The sequence below is a fragment of the Platalea leucorodia genome (assembly GCF_965183815.1).
Source record: "Platalea leucorodia genome assembly, chromosome: 18".
NCBI lineage: Eukaryota > Metazoa > Chordata > Aves > Pelecaniformes > Threskiornithidae > Platalea > Platalea leucorodia.
Genome location: NC_138840.1, coordinates 6510662 through 6529254, shown reverse-complemented (window position 1 = coordinate 6529254; position 18593 = coordinate 6510662). Strand labels below are relative to the sequence as shown.

General features: G+C 60.4%; 2 protein-coding genes across 6 annotated transcripts; one reads left to right on the top strand and one right to left on the bottom strand.

The window, feature by feature from the left end:
* Positions 1-5480: 5480 nt before the first annotated feature.
* Positions 5481-11719, bottom strand: TRAPPC3 (trafficking protein particle complex subunit 3). Of its 5 annotated transcripts, none has more exons than XM_082329484.1 (5): positions 11617-11719; positions 8665-8762; positions 8339-8483; positions 7863-8093; positions 5481-7219 (listed from the first exon to the last, which is right to left on the bottom strand). In XM_082329484.1, exons 1-5 carry the CDS (start codon positions 11656-11658, stop codon positions 7100-7102), a joined length of 636 nt encoding a protein of 211 aa, XP_082185610.1. In that variant the 5' UTR covers positions 11659-11719; the 3' UTR covers positions 5481-7099. The 5 variants fall into 5 exon arrangements, with proteins under 5 accessions (XP_082185610.1, XP_082185612.1, XP_082185611.1 ...); XM_082329486.1 differs by having other exon boundaries at positions 7911-8093; XM_082329485.1 differs by having other exon boundaries at positions 8339-8438.
* A 2718-nt stretch (positions 11720-14437) lies between these two features.
* On the top strand, positions 14438-18593 carry LOC309598581 (uncharacterized protein). The gene is made up of 14 exons (XM_082329309.1): positions 14438-14691; positions 14768-14928; positions 15053-15212; positions 15365-15535; positions 15610-15701; positions 15786-15943; positions 16024-16127; positions 16220-16444; positions 16599-16684; positions 16854-16990; positions 17180-17269; positions 17491-17699; positions 17832-18038; positions 18179-18593. The coding sequence occupies exons 1-14, from the start codon at positions 14452-14454 to the stop codon at positions 18464-18466; spliced, it is 2328 nt and encodes a 775-aa protein (XP_082185435.1). The 5' UTR covers positions 14438-14451; the 3' UTR covers positions 18467-18593.

The following is an 18593-nucleotide window of genomic DNA, read 5'->3' as shown; positions in this document are numbered from 1 at the left end:
CTCTCCAAGCTCTTGGATGTCAGCACTAGCACTAATTAAAACAAAATCAATATTTTTTTGCTGGAAAAAGAGACATTGTTCTGGTGAGCACTTTCCCCGAGTGAGCTCCCATGTCTCAGCTGGCTGCGTGTGATGGGCAGGGAGAAGCCAGTGGGATCCCGGGGCTGAGATGAAAGTCTGGGCCTTTGCTTTGTTCAGGGAGGGGACTGGTTTTAGATTTTTCAAATCATTTTGCTCCTCTCTCTATTAACTTAACCACTTGGAAGCCTCGACCACAGCCTCTTCCCGGCCATCCAGGCATCTGGTCCAGTCCAGTCCTGCCCATGGCAAGCTGTGAGCTGTGATGGGGACGGGATGGGGTTGGGGATGGGCTGTGTCCTGGGGGCTTCTGCATGGCCCCCGGTTGGTGCTGTCTGTGCCGTGGCAGGGCTGGTGTGGGGGCTGGCACAAAGTGCTTTAAAAACAACCCCCAAAACCCAGCGGTGCTGGGCTCCGCAGGGCTCAGGGAAGGTCACTTGCAGGCAATGGGACTCGAGCAGGGGCGAGAAGCTGAGCATGCACCTATGTGATGTGCTGACCCTGTGCCAGCAGCTGAGCAACCTCTAGCATCCCACAGCTTGCAGCCAGGGGTGCTGGGGGCTTCAGCAAACCTTGCAAGGGGAGACAGCAGCCGTGCGAGGCAGTACCTGTGCCGGAGGGCTGGGGAGCCGGGAGGGAAGCGGGTCCCCAGGGCTGTCTCTTGCAGCCCGTCCTTAGGAGCAGCCAAGGGGACACCCCAAGTGTGTCCTCCAAGAGCTGTGCTGCTGCACGTGCATGCCCCCAGCTGCTGCCCTGATGTGCAGGAGCAGGAGGCGGCTTCCACGGCCGGCCGGCACCTCATCGCATGCTGGCAGGGCCCAGGCTCACAGCTCCTCTGCCAGAGCTGGCTGGTCGCTGGATGAACAGACGGACTAATGACATCAGGAAAGGGGGAACCGGCAACCGAGCTGCTCTCCCCAGGCACTGCTACAGGGCAGGACGTCGCAGGTTTGAATGGCTGCAGGAAAGATTTAATCTAGAAAGTAGCAGCTCTTGGGGGCAGCTAAGCAGGGGCTGGGTTGCCTGCAGCGAGGAGGAAAGCCCATCATTTGGTTCGTAAGCCTGGGTCAGCCCAAGTGCAGTGGGGATGGGCTGAGAGCAGCTCCTGCCCTGGGATGGGTTAGACGCCCTTCAAAAACCCTGCGGCTTGGGGAAACACGGACCGTTTCAGCAGCTCCCTTCCTTGGAAGCCACAATTAAAACTATTTTAAAAGAAAACAAACATTTCTCATCAAAATGCCTTCCTGTTCCTGGCCTGCAGCTGAAGGCCTTGTTGCGAGCCAAGGCTGCTCAACACCAGCAGCTTCCCAAGCTGCCTTCGGGCAAATCCACCCGAGCTGGACTCTTGGAGTTTCGGTTGCATTTAGTAATTGGCCCTTGGAAATTTTGCACCTTTTGCAGAAAGCTGGAGAGGCTGGACTGGTACTGCCCTGCTCTCCCCAGGGTCTTTGTTTCTGGGGTGGCAGTGAGCTTATGGCTTCAGCGTTTATTGTGCAAAACAGCTACCCTATCCTGCAGGCACTCCTGCACCTTTTTTGGATGGAGCCCGGTACTGCAGGGCACCGTGCCGTGTCCTGCAGTGGAGGACAGCTTCCGGAGGGGAACGGTGCTGCTGCCAGCAGGACAATAGCGGCTGTGGTTTTAATTATTGGGGTTTAGTTGTGTGGAGCGGAATGAGAAACTGAGAGCAGTGAAACCGCAGGGAGAAAGGCGGAAAGGACGGTCTTTGGCCAGCTGCCTGATGGGAGGCGTGGTAGGGGTGGCTGGACCATCCCGTGGCTGGGAGAGCACCGGCGTCCTCGCCGGGTTGTGGCGCGAGGGCAGGAATGGCGGCGTGGCTCGGCTGATGTCAATATGTTTCCCTGCGACTGTCGTGCCATCGCCTGGGGCCATCCCTTCCCGTCACAGCTTGGCACGAGCTGCCGCTGCCTAAACTGCCACGTACGGAAAGAAAGCACGGCGCAGTGACTTGGAAGCGTGGACCCAGCCCAGGGGAAGGGGGACACTGAGATAAATCGGGTCCCTGCTGCTGCTGCCCCTCATCCCTGCACGTGCGACCGGTGCCAGTCTGTGCCTGGGAGCGGGGATGTTTCTCACTGCGTTTCCATTCACCCAGCACTTTAACAGATGCCTTCGCTGCAGTGTTGACTTTCAAAGGGCTGGATCAGCTCCGCAGCCGGGGAAGAGCGTGGGAGGAGGGTGCCTGTCCTGCTTAGGAACACAAAACAATAAAAGAGGAACAATGGGGCCTCCTTCCCTTCACCCGAAATACCAAACGCCACCAAACTGTGGCAGAGCTCCCAGCAGTGCTGCTGGGGCAGCTCTCGGCCCCCTTGGCCCGAGGGGAGCTCAAGGGGGGAGCTGCAGACACCTCCTCCTCTTCCTCAGCCCTGGCAAGGGATGCTGCAGGAGGACGGGTGCCAAGGAGCATCGCCAAAGGGCTGCCCTGACCCGATGCTGCTGCTGGTAGGCACTCCCAGCTTTGGAAGCTGTGTTTGGGCCAGGGCAATGGTTTCGCAGCATGGCTGTGCCTTGAGGAAGGGTTTTACAAGCTGCCCGGCTCAGCTGAACGTGCCTTGCAGCCGGCACAGGGGCCTGGGAAGGTTTATAAAAGCATCCACATACCCAAACTTGTCAGGCTGTTATCAGGCAGAGAACGTGTTCATGTGGTGTCAAGCGTGGGGAGATGCTCAGCTGGGTCGGGCAGAGCTGGGAGTCCTGGTGTGGGGACGGATCCGTGCCCCAGCCGGAACCCCCACCCCGAGCGTCTTCTTGCCTGGTGCTGCCAGCAGCCAACCATTTTTCAATGTGTGGCTGCAGCGGGTGCTTGGGCATGTGGGGCTGGAGCACCCTGAGGGGCTGGGGCTGAGAATCCCGGGTGTGCGGGGCGTGAGGGGGCCATTTGTTGAGCTGTGAGTGGATGGTGCCAGCCTGGCGCTGCCCGCACCTTGGCTGCTCGGGGCCGCCGGCGCTGTGCCAGGCCTGTTGAGGAGCTGCCGTCCCCAGCGCACAAGCTTTTGCGGGTGAAACATCCTTCACACAGCCCCAGCGAGCGCCCGGCACCCTGGCCAAGCACATCTGGCTGAAAGCTGTGGGAGCTGCCCCGGCAATGAGGACACCAGTCCGGAAACGCGTCCCTCCCAGAGAGATTCCCCCGTCCCGGCTCCTCTCCTGGCACCATCCCTGCCCCATCAGCGGGTGCCGGGCCATGGGGTCTGCAAAGCGACGGTGCCCAGCGCTGCCCACCCCTGGTTTAGGTGGCAGGAGCAGGGCTGGGAGCTCTGCTTCCCACTAGTGAGGGGAGAAGGGACCACCCGGCTCCGGGGTGGGATGAGGGTGCTGTCAGCACGAGGCGGTGTGGGGTGTGGGTGGGCTCGCTGCCAGCTCCACTGCCCTGTATCATGCGGTCAGAGCAGGGCGGCAGCAAACAGCCGTCGCCGGCTGCCTGCAGCAAAGCAGGCAACAAACCTGGGCAAGCTGGGAGCGGCAGCCAGGTTGTCCCCACGCTGGCGAGGTGAACTGGTTGAAACCCTCAAGCTAGACCCTGGTAAGTCACGCACGGGACTTCAGCTCCCACCAGTGCGTGCCATCAGGACACCAGCCAAAGTCCCGCTTTCCCATGGGAGGAAATGGTGCTGGAGGAGGGCAAGGGCTGGAAAAGCTCCTTCCACGCTCCGCAGGCATCGCCGCAACTAAAGCTCCTGCAACCCATCGCTCTGGGACCCGGGATGGGGTCGGGACCTGGGGTCTGGGCGATGCAGAGTCCATCTGCGGCCAGGCTGGCCGAGCGCCCAGCGTGGGCAGGCAGGGGCTGGGCACGGTGCGGGGCTCGCCCCGTGCAGCGCCGTCCACCGGGGTCCTGCGGCATCGCTTTCCGGCAGCACTCCCGCCCCGTGTCCGCGTCCCCCCCTTGACTTGTCGCTATTGTCATCTCCAATATCATGCAGAGGTACGAAAGGCTGAAAGCTGCCTCTTTTCCTGCCAGGTTAAATCGTTCACCAGGAATGTCTATTATTCCCACAAGTCAACTTTCTCCTTCGCGGTATGTGTCCAGGGGTCAGGCCTGGCACTACATGAAAGTGAAGGGTATTCAATAACCTAGAGCCGTGGAAAGGCTTTAGTCCAACTCCAACCATGTTCAGGGTTTTATTGATGCGGCATGCCTTTCCCCATTTGTTTCCTATAAACAGCACATGGTAATATTTAGTAGGTTTCAAACAGAGCTTTTTGCATATTCTTCCTTGTCTACAATGAGCTACTTGGTAGTAGACAGTTTTAATTTACTTAATGCAATTTTTGCTTTTTGTTCTTCCAGAGGGTCTGGGCTGGTTTTGACCCCGTTGACCCAGGAAATTACTGCACAACTCCGTAATTCCCGGGGTGCTGGCAGCGAGCGCCTGGGACCCGCTCCCCACAGGGGCGAGCACATTCCCTTGCTCGCCAAAAGAGGGAAAAGGACCTGGCACAAGCTCGCCATTGCAAAATAACCCCCTTTTACCTGCAACATCAGCAAGGACTCGGGGCCTCCGTCCCTCCAGACCCCCAGGGACGCAGTCCCCAGGGGCAGCCGCTGCTCAGAGGTTGTTTTAGGAGCCGGCTGCGTGTCGGGGCTGTTTGGGGCCATTCTGGCTTGTTGAGGCTTGGCTCTTGCTGCCAGCCGGGCAGGCGACACGTGATGCTCGCCAGCTCCAGCCAAAAAGTGGTTTTTACTTTATTGCAAAAGCTGCCGCTTCCCCATCCTCGGGGCTGCCAGCGGCTGGCGTGCGGCCCCGGGTGCTCGGTGCCCGGGGCTGAGCGAGGCTGCAGGGTGCCCCCCAGAGCAGGGGCGATGCCCACCAGCACACTGCGGGCCGGCTCCTTCACACCGCAGGCTCCTGCAGAGCGTTTACACCATTTATACAAGCGAGGAGGGCACAAATTCCTGTTCCTGGAGAGCCAGCAGTTGCCATTCCTCGCCTGCACGCTCCCAGCCGCACGCGTGGCCGACGGCAGCCGTGGAGCAGCCTCCGCGCCAAGCTGGCACTTTGCCACTATGAATGACCACAACCGGCGTGTCTCGGCGCTCGCTGCAGCGCACCGCCTCAGGCTGGCGGTTGCGAGTCCCTGCGAGTGCACACGCAGGGGTATTCACGGGGCAGAAAAAGGCCAGTCCTCAAACAAGCAAACATTGACTGTCTGGCTTCCCAGCGCTGCCCATCAGCCCCCCGAGTCCCACCCCCAGCCGCAATCCCTCCGTGCGCTGAATATTGGGCAGGTTTCCTTCAGGCAGCAGCTTTCACACGCGCCGGCAGCCAGACATTCCTGGTGCGGCGCTGCCGTCACCCTGCCAGCCCCGGCTCCGCACCAGCACCCACATCGCCAAAATAAAAAGCAAGAGGAAACCAAAGAGTTGACGCTGGGATTCTTTTAATGCAATTGCTTTTAAAATGCAGCCTTAAAATGACTTGTAATGGTCAACGATGAGAAACGACGGATCTTCTTCATCTCTGCAACATGACCGCGCAGCACCTCTGCCTCCCCAGCCACTGCTGTTGCTCAGTGCCATTCTCTGCCTGCTTTTAGAGCCACTCGCTGTCCCTTCACAGGACACCACAGGGGCATCCAAACCCTCCCACCAAAGGGACTCGTTTGGGAAAAAAAGGGACACGGGATGAGCCAACCAGTGTCCAGGCGGCTCAGCGTTCGTCTGGAGAACCTAAATGCCCAGCGGCACAAGCAGCAGCTTTCTCTCTCTCACTTCATACGCTCAGGCATAAATCTACAAAGGTATTTGAGCCGCCAGCTCCTGTGGAAGCAAGAGCTATCAACGTTAAGCTCCTCATTATCTCTGTGGACCTGTGCCTTCATGCTATGTAAAGTGACTTGAGAACCGAACGTCTGACTGCATTTTCTGGCTGAATGGGATGGCAGAAGTTGATTTTCCAGTATCTTGCTTTTTGAGATGTAACACTACTTTGTGTATTTATTTTACAGAACAGCAGGTGCTACAGACTGCCGAAGCTTGCCAATTCAAGTAACACGGGAAATTCTGTTGTAGCCTATACATCTGCGAGAACACACCCCAACACCACCTCCGCACTGCGCGGTGTTTATACACCGTAACAGGAGAACAGGCTCTGCTTGCCGAAATGCATTTAATACCTCCCAGTCGTTAGTCTGAGTTTTGTTTTTCGTTCCGTGGACTTGCCGCGCAGCCCCTGGGCTGTACACGCTGTTGAAGACCGATGGCATTTTAGCCACTCTTTCCTTTTCTCCACTTAAAATATTCACTGCTGCTCCCTTGCAATTTAATGGTCCTCCCCTTCCAAGGGGGGAGTCACGAGACTGCTGCGGAAGAGCAACTGCAGAAAGGCCCAGGCCACTCGGACCTCCCGAATCTGCCGGTGCTGCGCGATGCCACTGCTCTCCAACAAAAGGAGCCTCCCCAACCGGGTGCCAGCGCTCAAACAGCTCTCCCAAATCACCCCTTGTATCAAGCTTGCGTTTTACTAGTAACTTCAGAATCAAATGCAGGAAGCCAGTTTGGTCTACAGAAATACTACGTGCTTATCTCCAAATGAATTTTAAACACCTCTTTTTAAGGACAGCATTTAACAGTAAATCAGTGGGCTCTCACCTTGGTCCCCAATCCTGGTATTAAAACAGAGATTCAGATTTGAACAGACTGGAGCTCTTCTAGAGTCTGAGCAGTAGTTCTCGCACAATCAAATGTCACAATTAGAAACTGAGCGTAGAAAGAGTCCCCAGGGGAATACGAAAAAGACATCACCTTATGAAAAAGCTTCAGAATGAACCTGTGAAATAAACAGCAACCAGACAATCGTCTTCTACCGAAGATGGAAGTAACAGTAGAAGAATATAATAACATCTTAAGTAGTCAGTGAGTCAGTCTGAATGTACAGGGGCACTAGATCCCTACAGATCTGTGATGAAAGCGCTATATCCCTACAGATCTGTGATGAAAGCTAACGGCCAAAACCAGCTGGTCTCCTCCAGTCCCAAAGGGAGACTGGGTTGCGATTCACTCTTCACCAGCTGGAAGATTGTCTTCAATCCGCCTGATGAACTTCATTCTTATTTCTGTGACGCTGTCACCCTTCAGTGTGTCCTGGACAAATTTTACATCTACGGCCATCTGAACCTAGGTGACAGAAGAGGAAAAAGAAGACCTGTTATCTCCCTTAAAATAGCAGCTTCTCTAGGAACTGTCTGATCGTGAAGCACCAGCCTAAGGACTCTGAGGGCACGACATGCAACGCAGAGCTCTAGGGAAGCACTCGTTATTTTTCAAGATTACATCCTCCTTGTACATTGTGGCCTACGTGGTGGACAGCGGGCACCTCACCTCGGCAAATGTACCTCCCACAGCGCAACCGGGACTCCCTGCAGAGATCAGAGCCCAGTTAACCCTGTCACTCAGGGCTGCATGTTCTGCTGCTCCACGTACGTGCCTCAAAAATTTCAGCTAAGCAAGATAACCAAGCCTAAATACGGACTCCTAAATTTGAGACACAGCTGTTCTCTTGTTCCAGCCAATTCCCAACTAGGGCTCATAGCAGTTACAAAGCAAGGATTTGAAGCTTCGTACAAATCGAAGGAGACGCTAGTGCTTGTACTTGGGTCATAAGATGAAGGGGCTTGGTCAGCACCTCTGGGGCTCACAGCTGCCATACGCAACGGCAGCCGAGCGCTCCTGTAGCTCCGCTCTTCTCCTGGGGATGAATTTCAAGCTCAAAGCAAACACAGAAGTCACAAAGACTAGATGTTGAAGTATCTCCTGATACCTTGGTTATTCGTGTATCTATCTCACTGGAAGAGAGACGTTGGCTCACCATTTCCAGGGCACCTCGCAGCACTCCACACAACAGGTTGGAATAGATGAGAGATGAGTGGTTGTCAGGGAGCTCAACAAAGTCCACCAAGGGGTTATTTTCCAAGATCAGGGAGAACTCATCGCCGCCGGGACTCCAGTTGGTGATGCTTGGAGTGATGCCCAGGTACATCTTAAATGCTATCTGTTACGTCAAACAGAGTATGAACAAGAATGTGCCCCGTGAAGTAACAGCACAGCTTTGATCTTTGCCAAATTACTTGAAAACACCATGCCTTTCTCCCAATTCCCACCAGTCAGGGATCTAATTCTCTTTCTCCTCCCCAAAATCTCAGTCGAACTCTCACAACAGTCCTGTGAGTAGCAAATACTCTATCTTCACATGAAAAACCATGACAAAACCTGACAAAGCTGTGCTTTGACAATTACCTTTGCAATAACATCTGCAGTTTCACGGAAATCATGGCATCTTCCGACATTGGACCGGGCCAGAAAGTCTTCTATTAGCCGAACACCTATGTTGTAACCCCTGTGAACGTACCAAAGAGCAACAGCTAGAGCGGAAAGAGCATAGCTTTAGAAAGACAGCCAATGTTTATAAAAGAAGACAGTGGAGGAAAAAAAAATGAAATCTGAGAAATATCAGCATTAAATGAAATTCAGTCTGCCAGGTTTTTATTCTTAGTGCAGCACGCAGACGTGCCATACTGTGAACCCGAGCTCCTACAAGGCTCCGCTGCAGCAGATCCACTTACATTTTGTCAAGCTGCTTGTTGACGTCCTCGTCATTCTCGTAGTCCTTGCACAGCTGGGTGACCAGAGCGCCGTACGTCAGCGTGAAGAGCTCCGAGTTCTAGACAGAGGCAAAAGGGATTTAGCACAAGCCAAAAAGAAAACTGACTGAGCACTGCTGCATCTGTGTCCAGCGCTGCTTCCGTTGGCCTGGAGAGGGGGAATAGAAACCTGCTGTCTCAAAGGAATTTGCTGCTTAATAAGGAGAGATCCCAGTTCGTATTTTGGCAAGGCAACTTCAGTCTCCTTGGAAAGAGAAATCCTCTTTGACTAGGAACGACTGAGCACTTTCTTTCTCTCCCTCTCTCCACGCACACAGCACTTCCCAACTTCCCATTAACGTGTCCCAAATCTGCCCTGAAGAGGCAAGCCAGGAGGCTGTTCACACTCTCTCTAGCCACTCTTAGCAACTCTGTCAGCTGCCAATTAGCATCTCTCTCTCTGCTTTAAGGAGCCCATCCCCAGATAACTGCAATGGCATCTCCAGGGCATTTGTGTGCTACTGGCCACCTCCTGGATGGCTAAACATGCAGTTGTCAGGAACCTAAATTTATTTCAAACACGGACCCAGAGGTGAAAACTGGCTCAAACTTCCATCCGTTACCTGTGTTTCATGATCGTGCTGCAAATGGGCAACACTCGTTAGGCTCCATTTCTGGTCCTTTCAACAGGACAAAAAATGCTTGTCCATTCACAGATTTATTACATTTTGCTACTAAGAAAAAACAATACTCATCTGGCCCCTAGGAAGTTATCTAGGCACATAATTTGCTACATTAAAATCAGCTCCCTCAGACCTAGAAGAGGAACAGCAAGGACGATTTCAGGTCAGCTCAGCAGATCTGTGTTGTGCACATCCGCTTTCTGTGCCTGGCTAGGATCAAAGTTACTTGGGCTTGCTTTGCGCAGTTGCCAGATTTGCAGAAAACGCCAAGGGAAGAGGTCTCCTCTCCCAGCCACCACCGTCACCCATCCGCAACTACGTCAAAGTGCATTTTCTTGGAAGCCATTAAGCCGGACCAGTGATTACACGGTCATTAAAGGCTGCAAAACAAAAAGCTACAATAGGCTTTAGCTTTTCACAGAACCTGAAGGAAGTGTTTTCAGGAACAAATAAACCATCATAATTTATTTCTGCTTTCAGTTTTAGCATTCAGAAACATTACAGAGAGTCTAATCTCACATTAAAAGCCTATCACCTACCATGAGATGCATAGATGCAGAAGGTGAAATGAATGGCAAATACCAATACTACAGAATGAAAGCAGCAGGCAGGCAGAAAGGAAGGGAAAAGAGACAACATCAGAGTTAAGTGACAACACTGATCACGCTTCATTCTGAACAAGTTTACACAAAGCCAAGACAAACAGGAGGAGGAATCACTCCCAAACGGCAACATTCAACAAATAGAAATTGGGTTTGTTAGAAGACAGGGGGAATTCCACCTTGTCATTGTAAATCAGGAGATCAACAGCCATTACCTACCAAAAGGCTTTAAGCACGTGGTGAAAAGAACCAGTCAGGCTCCTTGGGACTTTTGCCCAATTTTAGATCTAAAGAACTGACACATTCTTTGGCATTTTTTCCTTACAATTCTGCTTTCATCTTGGAAAGACAAAGGTTGCGCAAGTTCACATCGCTCAAGAGCTAACGACAAGGGGGAAGTCTCCTTTAGCTCAACTGGCAGTCAGACATTTGGCAGAGAATTTAACAAACATGCAAGAAAAGGTTACGCTATTTTTAAGGATTTCAGTAATTTTAGTAAAGACGGGGCTTGGCAGCTGCAGAGAGTAGGGGGTGAATGGATGGAGGAAATCCAGCTGTTACCAGTCCAAGACGCTGTCATTTACTGTGTAAAGCCATGGAGCCGTCTGTCATCAGCCCCAAAGCGTGCAAACCCAGCGCTCGTCATAGTTATCACCTGCAACGCTGCTATTCAGGTAACTTTAAAGTGTTGTAACAAGGCAAACTTCTAAATTCATATTTGTAAGCGAACTCTTCATTTTCAGTCCATTTAATGGAATTAAAGTGCCTAATACTTTTTCCATTATTTATGTTTTTCCGTATTGCAGACTAGTGGATAGTCTCAACAATACACAACCGTTCCGTGGCTACAAAAACGTCAGAATCCTAATGAAGTAACACCAATTCCTTAAATAAAAATCGTTGTATTTCAGGAGTTGAATGCCTAGAAGAGAATCCCTCGTCGTGCGGAGGGGGCAGGAGCGGGCAGCTGCCTGGCCTCCGCTGAGCCTGAGCCAGCCCGTCAACATGGCCAAAGAGGGAGAAAAAACAAATTTTGTTTTTATTACGTGCTTTCAAATACTGACATTGCATCAAAAATGAATTAATTCGATCTGTTTTGACCTAGAATTAGACCTCAGCTCTGTGGTTTTGCTCTCCATCTCCTTCGCTCCTCGGTTCAGCCGGACTGATAACACGGAATCGGGTTAGAGAGAAGAAAAGAGACGGGAGAGAAGCGTTTGCGCTCTGACGGTAAAGCTTCCATGACCAGAACCGTCCCGTTCCTGCCTGATCTCTGCTCCCCCACACGGCAGCCGGCTGTCCGGGCCCGCCGCACCGGGCACTCCCTGCCCCGCCGTGCAGGCGACGGGAGCTCCCGTTAGCAGCCGCTGCGGGTACCGGACGCTTTAGGCCGAGCCCGTTTCAAAGGGCTTGGGCCTCCGGGGCGGGCGGGAACGGCGGAGGAAGGGGGGCAGGTCCCGCCGAGCCCACCCCGCCAACGGAGGCGGGCAGAGCCGGGCCCTGCCGCGGGCCTCGACCCGACAGCCGGGCCTGGCCGGGCCTCCGCCTCCTCCGGCACCCCCCGCCCCGGGCCCGCCCCCCGCGGGCGGGCGGCGCAGGGGCCCGCCGGGGCCCGCCCGGCCCCTCAGGCGCCGCGGCCCCGCCGTTACCATTTTCTTGCTCTCGGTGCCGCGGCCGGCCTGGCGCGACATCCTGCCCGGCCCGCTGCGTCCCCGGCCCGGCCCGGCCGCCTCCCGCACCGCACCGCGCCGCGCCGCGGGGCACGACGGGACTCGTAGTCCCCCCTCGCTGCCGGCCCCGCCGCGCCCGCGCCGCCGAACTACGCGCCCCAGAGAGCAACGCGGCCGCTCCGTACGCATGCGCGCTGTCATCACGTGACGGAGAGGCGCCTACAAATTCCGGCGTGCGGGGCCAGGGGCGGCTGTGCGCCGCCAGGGGGCGCCGCCGCCCGCGGTGCCGGTGCCGGTGCCGGTGCCGGTGCCGGTGCCGGTGCCGGTGCCGGTGCCGGTGCCGGTGCCGGTGCCGGTGCCGGTGCCGGTGCCCCCGGGAGCGGATGAGCCCTGCCCGGCCGGTGAGGGCCAGGGGAAGGGGGCGATGACCACGGTGCTGCTCCCTGCGACCGGTCCCAGGCGAAGGCGGGACGGCGGCCCCCCCCGCTGCCCGGGCTCCCTCCTGGCGGCGCGGTGGAGGGCCCCGGCCCCGCTGATGGCAGTTGCTGTGTGAATGACTCCTCAGGGAAAGGACCGTCCTCAAAGCAAGGTCCTCGCCAGGGGGAAGGGTCCCTTCCCCGGTGCGCCTGGGCCGGCGGGTCCTGCTTCTGCTTTGGTCCTGCGCTGCCCCTTCCCTGCCCGCCGCTGGCCCCGGTGTCCCGGCAGAAGCTGGTTCTTGGGGCGAGGGCAGCCGGCGTCCCCCGGGGCGGATGGAGCCAGCCCTGGGCCAGCTCGGAGCCTCGGGGCGCAGCTCGGTGCGGGAACGGGAGCTGCTCAGCGCGGGGTTTCCACAGCTCACCCGCGTGAGAAACACACACGGCCGTGCAGAAAGGCAGCAGGGGACAGGGGCGTCACAGAAATCAGCCCAACTTGGAGCTTTGCGCAACTGCAGTAAATATGGACTGGAAAAATCAAGCTCCCCCCGACCCTCCCCAGCCAGCGTGGCCACCCGAGCGCCGGCGTCTGTTCCTGGATGGATGCTGCCTGGCAGTTATTTATTTATTTGGATATATCTTTATTCTAGACTGAGCGAGTGCTGATTGCTGACCCGTGCTCAAGCCGGGACGGTGCGATGGAGGCTGTGTGCTGGGTGGGAGGATGTGCTCTGGGAGCAGAGGGAGCCGATAGCGGGACCCCCCCCCGCCGGCGGCTCAGGAATCCAGCAGCTGGGTGATCGCTCGCTGTCACCGCCGAGCAGCAGTGCCGGGAGCGCAGGGGCCGGCCGGGCTCTTGCTGGCTGCAGCCGACCTGCTGGCATTGCCTTACATGGCTACATCCCCGGGATGGCGCAGGCCGTGCTCGCTCGGCTGCTGACGGGCTGTGAGCCCCTAGGCCTGGTACCTTGGTGTGGTCAATCCCAGCTGGGGAACTGCCAGTGTTGCCTCTGTTCCCGGCAGGAGCAGGACACGGTGCCAGTGAGATGATGTCTGTGCCTCCCCAGCTCCCAGCCCTAAAGCACAGGGGAGCAGACTGCACACGCCGGCTCCCCTCCTGCTCCCAGTCTCATCCCAGCACTGGTGGGCGAACGGCCATTTCGTGCTCTCCTCTCACCCCCTGTGCCTCTCCCAGCTGGAGAGCGACATCCAGGGGATAGCGAAGGTGGGGGCAGCGGAGACCCCGCCACACACAGTGCACAACCCCACGGCCGCGATGCTGGAGGTGGGCACGAGCCCCCGAGTCAGACGGCCACCAAGCTCACCCACACGGAGACACAGATCTCCGTGGGCCCAGGCTGCCCGTGCCAAGCCAAACCCCGGCTGTCACCGTGCCGTTTGTCTCGTGCGAGTGGCCGTGTGAGAAAGCCACAGAGCAAATATCGACGCGTGCCCGGGGGCTGCCTGAGCTGCACGTGCTGCTCTGGGTCACGCAGTGCTGGTCCTCGCTGGCTGGAGAGTCACCTGGCCAGGCCCTGGGACATGTGCCAGCTCCAGCCACAGCCCTGCCGCCGTGCTGATGGCGGAGCTGCTGCCCAGCCCCGCGCTGTGTCCCCAGGCTGCATGTGTGGGACTGGAGCAGCACGGCCAGGAGGACCAGCAGCCTCGGCCTCTGGGCACCGAGAGCGTGACCACAGCCGCCGCGGCTGCTCCGGTGCGTGGGTGCCCACGGGAGGTACCGTGTCCCTGGTCACCGCATGGGTCCTGGGCAATGTCCCGCCGTGCTGAGCCGGCTGAGCAGCGGGGGCCACACAGGGGACCTGCGCTGGCATCACGCTCCGTGGCTCTCGTTAAAGCACAGCGTGCTAACGAAGGCCCTTCCCCTCGCTGTCCCCGGGCCAGGAGCGGCGGTGGGGCATCTTCTGCCCCCCAGCCCCGAGCGGGGGCCGTGCCCTGCCAGCTCCGCCGCCGGCAGCGCCGGTGCCGGGGTGACCCCGGGAGCCGGTTCGGCGGTGCCGGGCGGCTCTGCCGGTTCCCGCTCGCAGACGTGCCCTCGCCGGGAGGTGCTCGGAGGGGGGGGAACCGAAACACCGCGACGCGCCACGGCGGCGGAGCCAGGGGACGGGAGCTCGGTGCTCCGGTGCCGCCGGCCGGGCCCGGTTGCTCGTTCCGGCTGGGGCTCCTCCGGCTCCGCCGCTCTCTGATGCCTTCCCGGGCAGGGGGGAGCGCGGCCGGGGCCCGGTAGCACCCCGCGACCCCGTCCCGTCCCGCCCCGCTCCGCCCCGTCCGGCGGGCGCAGGGCCGGGCTGCAGCGCGCCCCGCCCCGCCCCGCTGCGCCCATCGCCCGTGGCCTCGGAGCGCCGGGACGGGACGGGCTTGATCGCGCGAATCGAGCCGTGCCATGCCCCGCCGAGCCTTCCCCCCGCCCGGCCGGCGGAGCGCGGCGGCCCCGGGAGCGGCCGTGGCGGGGCTGGCGGGGCTCCGGGCCGCCGCCGTGCTGCTGTGCGCGGCGCTGGGCGCCGGGCCGGGGCGGGCTCAGCCCTCCTCCTTCCCCTTCCCCTTCCAGGACCCGGCGCTGCCCTGGCACCGCCGCCTCGACGACCTGCTGGGCCGGCTCAGCCCCGCCGAGCTGGTGCTGCAGGTGAGGGGGCGGCGGGGGGCGGCCCCGGGACCCCCCCGGGCGGGGGCCCCCCCTGCTCAGTGCCGCTGGCCCGCAGGTGGCGAGGGGGGGAGCGATGGGGAACGGCCCCGCACCCCCGATCCCGCGGCTGGGCATCGCGCCCTACAACTGGAACACGGAGTGTCTGCGGGGCGATGCGGAGGCGCCCGGCTGGGCCACGGCTTTCCCCCAGGCGCTGGGGCTCGCTGCCGCCTTCAGGTACCAGCACTGGGGCCGGGTCCCCGCGGGATGGCTCCCATGGGACGGGGCGTCCAGGGGTGCGGAACATGGCCCTGCAAGATGGGCGTCCCCTCGCCCACACCCCCCTGCGCTCTCCCCGCAGCCCTGAGCTCATCTACCGGGTGGCCAACGCCACTGCCACCGAGGTGAGAGCCAAGCACAACAACTTCGCTGCCACCGGCCGCTACGGTGACCACACAGGGCTCAGCTGCTTCAGCCCCGTCCTGAACATCATGAGGCACCCGCTGTGGGGCAGGAACCAGGTGCCAGCACGGGGCGGGCTGGCCTGGGGCCGGGATCAGGCCACGCAGGACCGTGGCTGCCCAGCTGGAGGGTGGCAGCAGCTCCCTGGGGCGCTGGCTGCGGGGATGTGGGGTTGGGGGTCCCGGCAGTGACCCGCCTGCGCCTTGGCCAGGAGACCTACGGGGAAGACCCATTCCTGAGCGGGGAGCTGGCCCGCAGCTTCGTGCAGGGGCTGCAGGGTCAGCACCCACGCTACATCAAGGCCAGTGCCGGCTGCAAGCACTTCAGCGTGCACGGGGGCCCTGAGAACATTCCCGTCTCCAGGCTCAGCTTTGATGCCAAGGTGAGCGCGGCGGGGCCGTGGGATGGCGGGGGGCCCCCCCAGGCGCTGACCCGTCTCTGCCGCGGCACTTGCAGGTGCTGGAGCGGGACTGGCGCACCACCTTCCTGCCCCAGTTCCAGGCGTGCGTGCGCGCTGGCTCCTACAGCTTCATGTGCAGCTACAACAGGTACTGAGCATGGTGGGGGCTGCGTGGGCTGGGCTGCCCGCGGAGTGGCCGGTCATCCGGGCTGCCCCATCCCCTCTCCGACAGGATCAACGGCGTTCCCGCCTGTGCCAACAAGAAGCTGCTGACGGACATCCTGCGTGGCGAGTGGGGGTTTGAGGGCTACGTGGTGAGCGATGAAGGAGCCCTGGAGCTCATCATGCTGGGGCACCACTACACGCACACCTTCCTGGAGACGGCGGTCGGTGAGCTCGCGGGATGGGCGTGGGGTCCCCGGGCATCACGCAGCTGTGACAGGTGGTTTCCCTTCTCACCGGCATGGCAGCCTCGATGAACGCCGGCTGCAACCTGGAGCTCTCCTACGGCACGAGGAACAATGTCTTCATGCACATCCCCCAGGCTCTGGTCATGGGCAACATCACGCTGCAGGTGAGCCAGGGAGCAGGGCCGGGGGCACGGGCAGGGAGCTGGGGCTGCCCCCGCTGAGCACAGCCGAGGTTTTGGTGTCGGGGTCTTTGCAGATGCTGCGCGACCGGGTCCGGCCCCTCTTCTACACGCGGATGCGGCTGGGGGAGTTCGACCCCCCGGCCATGAACCCCTACAGCGCCCTGGACCTGAGCGCTGTGCAGAGCCCCGAGCACCGCAACCTCTCGCTGGAAGCTGCTGTCAAGAGCTTTGTGCTGCTGAAGAACGCACGGGGGACGCTGCCCCTCCGGGCCCGGGACCTGCCCGGCAAGCGCCTAGCGGTGAGCACCGCGCGCAGAGGCGGGCAGGGGGTCGTGGTGACCCAGGGGCTGCTGGCCCCGTACTGCGGGCACGCAGGCATCCCTTCTTTGGAGAGCCACAGGCTGCATGGCACAGGGCTGCCGGTGCCCACCCTCACCCCTCTGCCCTCCACAGGTGGTGGGACCCTTCGCCGACAACCCCCGGGTGTTGTTTGGGGACTACGCGCCGGTGCCGGAGCCACGTTACATTTACACTCCCCGGTGAGACAGCGCAGTGCTGCCCTCCGTCCCCTGGTCCTGGGCACTGCCTGGGGCTGCTGCTGGAGCTGCTCGACCCTTTGCTGGGGGCCGGGGCAAGAGGGGGCATCCCCAAGGTGCCCCGACCCTGGGGCACAGCAGCCCCTGCACCCTCTGCTCTTCCCTGGTGCAGGAGAGGGCTGGAGACGCTGCCAGCCAACGTCACCTTCGCAGCAGGCTGCCGTGAGCCGCAGTGCCAGCAGTACTCACGGGCAGAGGTGGTGGGTGCGGCGGCGGCCGCCGACGTGGTGGTGGTCTGCCTGGGGACAGGTAGGTGGGAGCGGGGAGGGCGCTGGGTGGGAATGGCCTGAGGAGGTGGAGCACCGCAGAGCCTGGGCAGCTCTGGGAGAGGAACAGGACCCCATCTGCCCCCTGAGGCGGTTGGTGCCCCTCTGCCCCGTCTGTCCACGGTGGCCCGGGTGGGGTGTAAGGGGCTGTCCCTTGGCTGTCTCCACACAGGGACGGGTGTGGAGACGGAGGCAAAGGACCGGAGGGACCTGTCCCTGCCGGGCCACCAGCTGGAGCTGCTGCAGGATGCCGTGCAGGCGGGTAGGGGCTCTGCGGGGCTCGGCTCCTGGCTGGGGCAGTGCGCTGGCACCTGGGGACTGGTTGGGGTCCCGGGGGTCAGGACCAGCTCAGAGGGGGTGGTGATGGGCTGGGGCACAGGGAGGGGAACCGCAGCCCCCCAAGGTGTTCCCCATCCCCGGGCACCCCAGAGGCGTCCAAGTGGCGCCAGCACGGGGCTCTTGATGACAACTGTCTCCCTACAGCCGCCGGGCGCCCCGTCATCCTGCTGCTGTTCAACGCGGGGCCCCTGGACGTGAGCTGGGCGCAGGCGCATGAGGGCGTGGGCGCCATCCTGGCCTGCTTCTTCCCTGCCCAGGCCACCGGCCTCGCCATCGCCAGGGTCCTGCTGGGTGAGGCAGGGGCCAACCCGGCCGGCAGGCTGCCGGCCACATGGCCCGCAGGCATGCACCAGGTAAGGCTGGGGCAGCCGGTGGCACCCGTAGCCCTTCCCTGCCTTGGTGGCCAGGGAGCTGTGGGATGCAGGGATGATGCTTGACCGTACCTGCCCAGCCCTGCCCCGCTCCACCGGCCCCGCATCCTGCAGGTACCACCGATGGAGAACTACACCATGGAGGGGCGGACGTACCGGTACTATGGGCAGGAGGCCCCGCTCTACCCCTTTGGCTACGGGCTGTCCTACACCACATTCAAGTACCGGGACCTGGTGCTGAGCCCCCCAGTGCTGCCCATCTGTGCCAACCTCTCCGTGTCCGTGGTGCTGGAGAACACGGGGCAGCGGGACGGCGAGGAGGTGAGCATGGCTGCTCCGCACTGATGCGGCCATAGAGGGTATGGATGCAGCCATAGAGGGTATGGATGCGGCTGGGGTCCCCTCTGCCAGGGGGGCAGCTGGGGGGTCCTGTTGGCACTGACTCCGGTCCCTCTGGGCAGGTGGTGCAGCTGTACCTGCAGTGGGAGCAGTCATCCGTGCCAGTGCCCCGCTGGCAGCTGGTGGCTTTCCGCCGCGTGGCTGTGCCGTCCGGCCGGGAGACCAAGCTGTCCTTCCAGGTGGCGGCCGAGCAGCGCGCCGTCTGGGCACAGGGCTGGCGCCTCGAGCCTGGCACCTTCACCCTCTTTGCCGGTGGGCAGCAGCCAGGCCAGCAGACACGGGCGCCCTCGGAGGTGCTGAGTGCATGGTTCACCGTCACCGGCGCAGCCCGGCCCCTGCGTGGGTGCTAGAGGTGGGGGCGGCTGTGGGGCCGGGCAGCCCAGGGTGCTGGCGGAGGGAAGGGGTGCACAGGGTCCGTGTGCCGCAGGGAGCGCAGTTGTCTGCCTTGCAATAAAGTGCCGGGTGCTGCTCCGCGGC